Here is a 10,961-nt window from a genome sequence, read left to right as displayed (position 1 = left end):
AGTCAGTTCCGTTTCTGGTCACCCTTAAGCGGGTGCTGACTCCGTGTCGTTGGTGGGGTGACGTCACGCAATGGGGTGGGGGACACTACAGCAACACAAAATTTAAAAGGCACAGTTTTACACATTACTCTTGCAGCTAGCAGAGAACGATTCAAACCCATTGGTGGAAGAACATAGTGCCACCCAGTTTTCCAAACACGCAAAAGCCAATAGTACGAGGACATGGTACAGGATTAACTTTTCTAAACAGACTTAGTTACTGACAAATGTAGGACTTTTAGGTCCTGCTTGAATGTGGAGAAAGTGGAATTGTAGACCATTGTGTGGCACTGTGACTTTGAAATTAGGTTCTTGCTTTGACTTTTCCTTTCCATTCAAAAAGTATAATAGCTGTAAAAAAACCTGCAATTTTCATGCTAGTTTGTTCCACATTATGACCATGAATATTTTCTAAAGTAAAATTCCAAGTAACAAATATTTTCCATCACATCAACTGAAGAGACTTAAAATCAAAACAGAAATTTATTTACATCTTTAAAAGGACTTCATACACAATTTTGTGAACATTCAATACTAACTGTGCAAAACACCTTACAAATATAAATAGGCTTTTTTTCTGAACATGTTAATCCAACTTCAGTACAAAAACACTACAATCACAGATGAAAATTACAATAAGGTTAGTTAAAATAAGCATCCAAATTATATAAGGCTTTTTTTCAACTTTTCTCCATTAACGCTGCTTTTGGTAAAATGCAAAATTGATGACAAGTAAAAATTAATTTGAAACAAGAACTATTGTGTACCTTGCAAAATTTCCAATACTCATTGTTTCAGTAAAAACGTTATAGAATCCACAAGATGGCATTTCTCTGTTCAAATTTTAAATGGAAATACAGGAGCCATCTTGATTTATTGTAATACTGTGACACTGAAATAATTCCTGATTTTGGTAAGCTTTTTTAAATAACTTTTTCCAGGTCGACCCTGCTGCAAATACACCTCGACATTTCATACCTAGTGCAGGTCCATAAATGAGTAATTGATGACATAATATGTATTTGTGCACTTTTTCCTCACCACCCCATTACAATACTGTTGGCATTGGTGTAAATACCCTCAGGTGCATTCATTGGACCCTCTGGATAACCCTTTTATGTATCCTACGGGTCTCATCAGTGCAAATGATTTGTGCTAGTTTCATTCTATCTGTTCTGATTAGATTGCTAACTTCCAAAGCAAGCACAATGAAAGCTGAATTCCTTTTATGGAACTAATGTCATTATCCCTGTAATTACTTCTTTGTTACTGAGTCCTACTTATAACTGGCCTTCACTATATTATGTTGGCAATTGCATACTCAATGCCTAAACCGAATTCAGATGAAGTAGTAACCTTTCAATATCGACCTGCAGTCGATCTTACCTCCTAGATTTCAGAATTAAATTTATACCGAGGTAAACCTTAGGTTTCCTTTGAGTATCGGGATCAGGCTCAAGATACAGGGCCAGTGGGGGCTGGTTAAAACTAAAGTCTGGAAGGGTGAAGTTGACTCCCACATTTATTATTATATGTTCACTTGACCTAAACCGCACACTCCAGCCTTGAAAGTGAATAACCGAGATACGCAACTCACAAAACCCACTAGACTTCAAGCGTAACTAAAGGGAATCGGCTCAGACTGGCAAGGACCCACCACGCATATCTGATCCAGAAAATACGTTTCTCACATCCAACCCGGTGTGCAGAAATCGAATACTAGTCCCAATACGAATTGATACACAAACACTCAAAAGCATCCCTAATTACAGATACAAAAGAGTTTACAAAAAATTTAAAATGTAACAAAAAATCCTACAGAGTGGACTGAATCGCTCGCTGCCTTGGCGTTGCTGCTAGGACTGGGTTGTCACTGCCAGGGTGTTCACGTATCCATGTGCACACATCTCATTCTCCGAAATGCAATGTGTGAACTGCACGGGAGGGCTCGAATACTTACGGACACGTCTCACACTGCAACATCTCTCCAGCACCTCGGCACAATCACAGCACAACCAAAAGACATTCTTGAACAGGAACACCGAGACCTGTTGGTCATAAATAAAGACAAGAAAGCACCTGACCACCAAGAGAGGGGCATTCACCACATAACTGGACAGGAAGCGGAACACGACGCACTTGTAATCCAGCTGCAATGAATTGAGTTCATAGAGCCAGAGAACCGGAATGAAAAACGACACGAAGTAGACGGCGGTGACCGTGTACTTGAGGTAAACACTGGGGATCTGACCGGCCAGCATCAGCTCCATCAGAGTGAAACTGTCGAGCAGGTCGAGGCATGTCCGGCTGTAATAGTTGTGGGCCCGGTGACTGGTGTGGCAGCTCAGGTCCTCGGTCACGGAGTTTATCAGAGTGTAGAGCAAGGGCACGGACGACATGACCACGATTTTGAAGCCAGTCGTGCCCAGGGGAACCTTGAGCTCAATCAGGTCGAGGATGGAGGTCTCCAGGATCAGCACCATTTTGGGCGTGCAGGCGATCACATAAATGAGCCAGGCCAAGTAGGCGAAAGCGAACTGGCCTTTATCGGGGGCCGCCTTCCCGCCGGCTCCTCTCCTCCTGGCGTGTTTGATGAAGAAGATCAGCCAGCCCGCCATGACCACCAGGTCGGTGGCGATCCAAGAGCACCAGTACAGGTCGGTAAAAATAATCAGGTAGAAATCGAAAAGCCCCCCCTGGAAAAGCAGCAGCAAAAGGCAGAGCGCCTTGTAGAAGACGGTCCTGTTGGCCGCGGGCGGCCCGGGGCTGCTGGTGCAGTCCGAGGTGTTGTGGAGGAATTCTCCCGGAGTGATGATGAAGGCAGGACGGGCTTTGATGTTGGAAGCGGCGCCGATCTCTCGGCTGAGACTCGCGGTCGAGGTCTGAGAGTTTCTCCTGAAGGAGCTGTTCCTGATGAAAAGAGAATCGTTCTCTCCCGCCCGAAGGTTTCCCTCCACTACGGTCGCTGCTGGGGCGGCCGATCGAGAGCTCTCATTGCCGGGCGCAGTGCTCATTGTCTCCCCTCCGAAAGCCTTTTCTCACCGGCGCTCGGTGCAGCTCAGGCAGACGCGGGCGGATCCCAAGGACAGGGATGGATTTGCAGGGAAGGGACTGCTACTGAATCACCCAGTTGGGGGGCACACAAAACAAAAGTATCGAGATTTAAACTACTCGATCAAATTAGACGCATCAACCATTTGAGAGCAGAGTGCACTATTAATGGGAGGATCTGCATTACAGCCGAGCTCTGGCGTTGGAGATCTCCCCAGTAACTGTCCGGTTTCACTCAGATATTGATCAAACTGATAGTTTTTGGTACATTGACTCTCTACAGAATGGTCCCTGGTGACGGGTCGTTGTTGAGGCCAGTTGTAGGCAGTCTTACCGATGTATCTATATTGCAGATAGTTTGCAACTAATACCAAAATCATAAGATGAGTTTGGGTAATCAACCAACAAATAGATTGAAATATTAGCTTCGGATTTATGTAAAAAAAATTCTCCTTATGCCTAGGGTTCTAGTTCTAAAACTGAAGAAAATGTGAACCCCCCTTTATAACTATTGAACAAGATATTCCGACAGATCTCTAAGGATACCGGTTTTCTTATTGGTTGTGGACTTTCTACTGTAGTATTTGCAAAGCTGAGAAATGGTGATATTTTGCTTGAGATATATGCAGTACTATAGATTACAGACGATTAATGAAGGGAATTTTTAAGGGGGAAAATAAAATTAGTGACTCTCATTGGAAACTAGTGAGATTTCACAGATCGGTGCCTACATTATCAATAATGACTGAATTTAGAGAGAAGCTATCCAGTATAGGCAAAGGCTTAAAGTTTAGGTCTGTTATAAGTCTTTTGTTTCTTTGATTTCTGTCATTATGCTTTCTTTTGTCTCTTACGCATACCATTTCCTGATCTCCACTGTTGCACTTTACAGGTTATGCTATGACTTTTCCTGTGTGTGTGTGTATATATATATATATATATATATATAATGTGTGTGTGTGTGTGTGTGTGTTTCCCTTTTTCTCTTGTTCTTTTCCTTCTTAAATGCTGTTCATCTCTAATATCTTTCATTTCTGAGGAAAGTTTTATACCTGAAATGTCAACTATCTTGTGTTTTCTCGATGGATGCTGCCTGCTCTGCTGAGTATCTCCAGCGTTTTCTGTTTCTGAAGTTTAGGTCATTTGCTATTAACCAACTACCAATATGATGTCTTTCCAATTTCAATCAACAACAGATAACATGAACAAATTAAGATGACAGATAACCTGGCAACCTCATTATTCTCAACATTGTTAGAAACCTGTACTTTTCATCTGACCTTGTGGAAGTTCTGTTATAGCTTGTGAAAGAGTTTCATGTGCAATAAGGTGAACCCCTGATGATAAACATTTTAATGAATTGCATCAAGGGAATAATAAATTAATCTGCTTCGTAACAGTGGATAAACTTTCCTGTAATATGAATTACTTCCCATAGTATCCCAATGATCTGTATTTCAAGATTCATTTGTGCAAGGATATTTTCATATGTGGTTGATAGATGAAACGTAGGCAGATCTCTTAAGAATCTTATTTTAAAAAACTTTAAAGACTAAGATGGGTACATCACACACGTGGTTTTAAAAGTTTCAGTTCACATACCCCTTTTGTTTCTATGTCAATTAGTAAACTGATATAACATGCATGCCATGACCTATACAGAATACAGTAGTGTAAATACCATAACAAGGTTTTAGTAAGCAGGTGCTTCCTTACAACTTACTAAAAAGCATCAGTTGTTGATTATATTTTAAGTAGTTCAGGGGTATTGTCTAGACATAATGCACATCTGAAGAAATGATAGCAGAGAAAGAGGAAGTTGGGGTCCAAGGAGTTTCCAACCAGGTTAACCTCAATAGCTGGCACAATGTTGGAAACTAACCTGCAAAATAAATTACCGATCAAATTCCATAAGAAATCCTAAATTGACAATATCACAGGGAACAAGGGGAAGGGATGCATTTTTATTTATAAAATCTTAGTAACCATATTCTGTTTCACATTCTGATTTCAGTCAAATTTTGCAAAATAAAAGAGGGAAACGTAAATGTCTCATTGATTTCATTACATCACAAAACTTTTACCCAACGTTTTACAGTGTTGCGTGAGTTAATAGTCATATTGGATTGCTTGGAAAGAGATCATACAGGAGGGGGTAGGGTGACAACCTAAATACTTTCCCTGAAACAATCTGAAGATACGACAGACTAAAAGTTGCACCATCCAACCAACCCTACTTCATATTCAGATTCCCTTTTGTTTGAATGGTTTGTACACAGAGTATATATTATCTACCAAGTGCCTAAATTACTTTCACCATATCCCTTTACAATCTTTACCTGCATTAGTGTGTTATTATTGAATTCAATGTAACCAATAATTCATATCTTTAACCCTTAGCTTGCTAAGAATGGAATTTGTGCTGTGTATTTGTTTGGTTTGTACAGGTTAAAAGCCGAGAGAGACATTAGTGCCAATGGGCAGTATTTGGGCAGAACATGCTCACCGCCCACCTGTTTTAACCGTCACGAGGCACAAGCCATTGTGAGCTCTGGGCCTCCTTTGCTTGCAGCCAGCTCTGAGGCAGCTAGCTGTTTGGGGAGAGTGGGAAATCAAACAACTTCCACATGGAACCGGATGACAGTTGGAGCTAGGGAGAGGGGGTGGTGAGGGGGGATGTGATGTGATCTTGGGGAGGCAGCCACGGCCTAGCAGTGAGCCAGCATATTTTTATGGGGCCAGGAGGAGCAGGAATGGTCCTCCTGGCCCCACAAAAATGAAAAAAAAATTCTTTGGCTGCTTTTTGAGCAGCCGACAGTGGTTCCTTTAAGGACTGTTGTTTAAGCCGCTCAATACCAGTATAAATGGACGGTGCATCGGCAGCACATGATCTGCCCATTTGTACCTCAAAATTGCAAACGGGTCCCTATGTACGCCCCTATGTACACCATAGGACCCCGATTTGCATATTACAATTGGTCTTCCACCTGAAACAGCCATCTTTCTCAGGACCCTATCCAAGATGGTGACACCTGGAGAGTCAGCATAAATGGGGTGGTAAGCAACCAAATGTAATTTTCAGGCTTCAACTGCCTCATTTATGGTGGAAGCAGTTTAAACCAGCCCCAATGTCTTCAGTGCTATGGAGGAAGACAACCATGGATCTTTTTCACTGAAATTGTATCACAAGGGCCATTGAAGTATGAAGAATATGATGACTTATTTCAATACAGCTTAAATGACTACTTGGCCAACAAAAAAGGTCTACTGAGTATTTATTTTAAAAAAATCTCTTTAATAACTTGTTATTCAGAGACTGAGCTTTGAGAAAAGCTGGGAATATCAACAATGTTGTCCTTTGATTCATGTTCTACGTCAGAATGTGTAGAGACAAGATTGTTGCTTATGCTGATCCCAACCTTGATGACAATACTACTGTTACAACAGCAGCCATAACAATAACAAGTCCTTCAAGTAAAATGCAACCACAGAAAAAAGCAATCCAGTTAAAGGCTTCCAATCAAGAAACAGTTATGTATCACAGTAGATTATACCAACCACAATGACATTTCCATCACAAGTATTAACAGAGACACTGTGGGGGGGAAATCAAAATATGTTGCAGGAACTAGCCCACAATCAAAGCAAAAATAAATCAATTTTTTAATGTTTGTTTTAAATGATTTACCTAACTTGAGCATAATCAGAATATATAATTTGTATCCCATTGATCAGAGCATACTTGTGACTTCACCGCTTGTGAGTTAGTCCACTCTTAGAATATACATAATTTCCCACAGCTTCTCCCCATCTATCCACTTTTCATATTCCTATGTGATCATCCGTAATGGTCTTCACTTTCATAAAGGAGAGCTCAATAATTGGAAAAGATATGTGCTTTAGTGAAGGAATAAGAAAGATGGAAAGAAAGAACTTGCATTTATATGGCATCTTTCATATCCTCAGAATGTCCCAAAGCACTTCACAGCCAACAAATTAATTTTTGTAGTGTATCACTGTTGTTATGTAGGCAAACACAGCAGCCAATTTGTGCAAGTGAGGTCCCAAAAACAGCAATTAGATAACTAACCAGTTATTTTTTGGGGGGATAAATGTTGGCCTGCTCTTCTTCAAATAGTGCTATGGGATCTTTTACCTCCACCTGAACATGCAGGCAGGGCCTCGATTTAACATCTCATCCAAAAGATGGCACCTCTGACAGTGCAGCACTCCCTCAGTACTGTACTGAAGTGTCAGCCTAGATTGTAATATTCATCAACAATTTGCATTATATAGCACCTTTAACATAGAAAAACATCCCAAGGTGCTTCACATAGTCAAAGGAGGAGAAATTAGGAGTGACCAAAGTTTGGTCAAAGTTGTTGGTTTTAAGGACGGTCTTAAAGGAAGAGAGGGAGGTGGAGGGTTTCAGAGTGTCTGTTGACACCACTGTGGCAGCCAATAAGTTGCATTGAGTTGTGCTGCTCCACTGTTAGCTTCACGAAAACGGCATTTCACTGTCTGCCTCACCATTGCAATGCATTGAATGGTGTGAAGTTGCTGTATTTGCGCAGTAGATACGGACTAAACTCGCCACAGAAAGTTAAATCTTGTCATTACAAGTGCACGTACTCTTAACGACGTGATAACTGTTAATTACTGCCAATGGCACTGAAAATTAACTATTAAAAGTGTGGAGTCTCATTTGTTCAGATATTAATTGTTGTTGGAGATTTTGAAAAAATTTAAAATAAAAAAATTCTTACTTTTCCGTTGTCTCTTTCTTTCTCTCTCTCTTAATCCAATCTTTCTTTCCCTCTATTTCTCTTTCTGTACCCACTCTAATTTACACCTCCTTCTCTCTCTGTTTATTTCTCAATCCTTCAATCTGATTGGCAAAGGATGTACATGGTTGTATGCCTTGTTTCCCTCGCGTTATCAGCTCGCACTTTCAGCAACTCGCCACGCAAAAAATTTTAAAACCTAAACGTGCAAGGCCAAGCCTAACTAATGGCACATGCCATTAGATGCCCTGCTACAGCACAATCTGGGCCATTAGTACAGAGGTGCATTCACCAATACAATTGATCTTACATTCAGTTTATGACTTAGGTGGGGCCAGGATTGAAAATGGGAGAATTCTCACCTTTCCCAAATTAAACAGACTAAGAAACATTAGGCAAGAATGTGGTTTGAGGCCTCATTATCAGACGAGGTTTGGGTAGGTAGCTACTAATATTCTCTTCACTGACTTCTCCAGCAAAGCCAAAGTCAGAAAAAGTGCCTGTTATCCAATTTGGGAACTTTGGGTTGTATCAGAAAATGAGCTCAAAATAAATAACCTAAGATAGTTTTAAATGAGATCTAGCTGCCAAAGAAGAATTAATGGCCTTAAGAAACAGGTTGATTTTTCACACATTCTTATTGGGAAAATAATATACATAAAAGGGCGCACAACAAGACCATTTATAGTGACTGCTGTATGAACTCTTCTGAAGTTGGTTTCAGAAATTTCTTCCAGGAGACTTTAGAATTGTGTCAAGTCCCTGAGTATCACAAAGTGGTAAACTCTCTTTGGTCAACATTACAAGCCACTTCTGGGCTCTTTTCAAGGGAGACAGGTGTAGGGCAAGCAATGTTTAACACAGCAATGAATGATGATTTACCAAAATTAATTTTTAGCTCCAAAAACATGTGGTTTAAGGAAGGCAGGAGCTCAATATGTGCACAATTATAAAGAAAAATATATCAAAGGTTGATGATCATTTTTCTTCATCATTTGCTCACCCTCCACAAACATTAGGAAAATGACAAAGTAGTGCCAGAAATGAGGTGTTCAGCTTTGATGTAATTTTAAGGACTGTTAAACCAAAAGTGCACCCTCTTTTGAGGACAGGTCTGAACAGTAATATTTAGTATAAAAACAGAAAATGCTGGAAATATTCAGCAAGTCAGGCAGTATCCATGGAGAAAGAAACAGAGTTAACGTTTCAAGTCGATGACCTTTCGTCAGAACTGCTGACCAGAACTTTTTCCAACATCTGCAGTATTTTGCTTTTGGAGTAATATTGTAATCCAGCATCTGCAGTATTTTGCTTTTGGAGTAATATTGTAATCCAGCATCTGCAGTATTTTGCTTTTGGAGTAATATTGTAATCCAGCATCTGCAGTATTTTGCTTTTGGAGTAATATTGTAATCCAGCATCTGCAGTATTTTGCTTTTGGAGTAATATTGTAATCCAGCATCTGCAGTATTTTGCTTTTGGAGTAATATTGTAATCCAGCATCTGCAGTATTTTGCTTTTGGAGTAATATTGTAATCCAGCATCTGCAGTATTTTGCTTTTGGAGTAATATTGTAATCCAGCATCTGCAGTATTTTGCTTTTGGAGTAATATTTAGTAATGGCAGGAGGACCACTTCACATTCTTGCCTTTTTATTTCCAGGTTTAAAAATAAACTGAATTCAAATCCTCAAACTGGCATGGTGGGATTTGAATTCATGTTCTCTGGATTATTAGTCCAGTAACATAACCACTATGCTACAACACCCTGTTATTTATTCCATAACCCATTTAAGGAAGAGCTGCTTGGAACCACTCACTGAATCCAGGTCGAGCAGTGTGGCTCTGTAGAAAGATGCTATAGATCATCTGACATTATGGGCTTCAATTAAAAAAGATAAGTTTATGGAGTACTAAAGATATTGATCAGTAATTTAATCTTATAGCTGTTTATCATGATTCTAAATAACAGTGGTAAATTCTCCTAAAACACAGAGGCTGGATATCAGGCACATGAAATTTGATTGAACATTATAGATAAAGCTTGACTGTAAGCATAGTTTGGAGAGTCAAAGAAGTTATGATGACACCACAGAAAAATCTATTCAGATTACATACTCTTAGAGTGGAAGACTTTCTAGATAACACATAAGAGATATTCTTCCAAGAACTTGAAGCTCTGGGTGAAAGTGGATCAGATCTGTCCATTTATTTGATACATCACAGCTTGGATGCAAGAGCTGAAGCAGGTTCAGCAGCTGTACTATTCTCAGCCAGTAAACATTGGTGCCTTTGCTCAAACCATCTATAGGATTCTCGAATCAGAGAGAATAAGTAAAATGCATTCCCTCCCAGGAGAACAAGAGACAACTCAGCGAACCTGCAATCCGCACAAAACCTATAGATTTGAAAAGTGGCTATTTCTGGATAACCCCATTTCTGCAGTATAAAGGTGACAGGATCAAAATGTAGGGCCCATATTAGTGTACATTGTCTCTACTACAGCATTGCATCACTACATTTTGCAAAGTTTCTAGCAGCTGTTCAGAATGATTAATTTGGTGACATCAATGCCAGAATTAGTTTATGTCTAGATGCAAGTGGGTCTAGGTCTCACCTGATTTGTTGATGTACTTCAATAAGGAAGTGTTGTCCGTTGAATAGATGACCAAACTGGTTTCTGAGGTATTGCAATGTCAGCCAGCCAACCAACATGAAGCTTCGCTTAATTTATATGCCAGTTATATACACCCAGACTGGGCCCCAGATCCTTGGAAATGAAGTATCTGTTATCAGAGTTAGAAATGAAAAGAGAATCCATAGATTTAATACACCAGAAACACCCTACTTGGGTCTGGCAAGTCAAGGAAACTGCTCGCTCCTGATGATAACTAAGAGTTCTTAGGAGACTATGGAATAAGAAGGTACAATTATAAGACCATCATGAAAAGTCTGGCATTGAGAAAAGAAGGCTGTCATTACTGAAAAGCACTTTGTGAACACTCTGGATGCTCTCAGATTAAAAACAAGTACTTTGCACTAGCAGTTACTCCCTGAATGTTGAATATGAAGTACTTTCAATGAGATT

General features: G+C 40.0%; 1 protein-coding gene across 1 annotated transcript; it reads right to left on the bottom strand.

The window, feature by feature from the left end:
- Window positions 1–583: 583 nt before the first annotated feature.
- On the bottom strand, window positions 584–3,317 carry tmem121b (transmembrane protein 121B). Its single transcript, XM_067999689.1, has one exon. The coding sequence runs from the start codon at window positions 3,051–3,053 to the stop codon at window positions 1,896–1,898; it is 1,158 nt and encodes a 385-aa protein (XP_067855790.1). The 5' UTR covers window positions 3,054–3,317; the 3' UTR covers window positions 584–1,895.
- Window positions 3,318–10,961: the final 7,644 nt, after the last annotated feature.

The sequence above is a fragment of the Heptranchias perlo genome, chromosome 18 (genome assembly GCF_035084215.1).
Source record: "Heptranchias perlo isolate sHepPer1 chromosome 18, sHepPer1.hap1, whole genome shotgun sequence".
NCBI lineage: Eukaryota > Metazoa > Chordata > Chondrichthyes > Hexanchiformes > Hexanchidae > Heptranchias > Heptranchias perlo.
The sequence above is the reverse complement of the archived record's forward strand: the minus strand, read 5'-3'. Positions and strand labels throughout refer to the sequence as shown.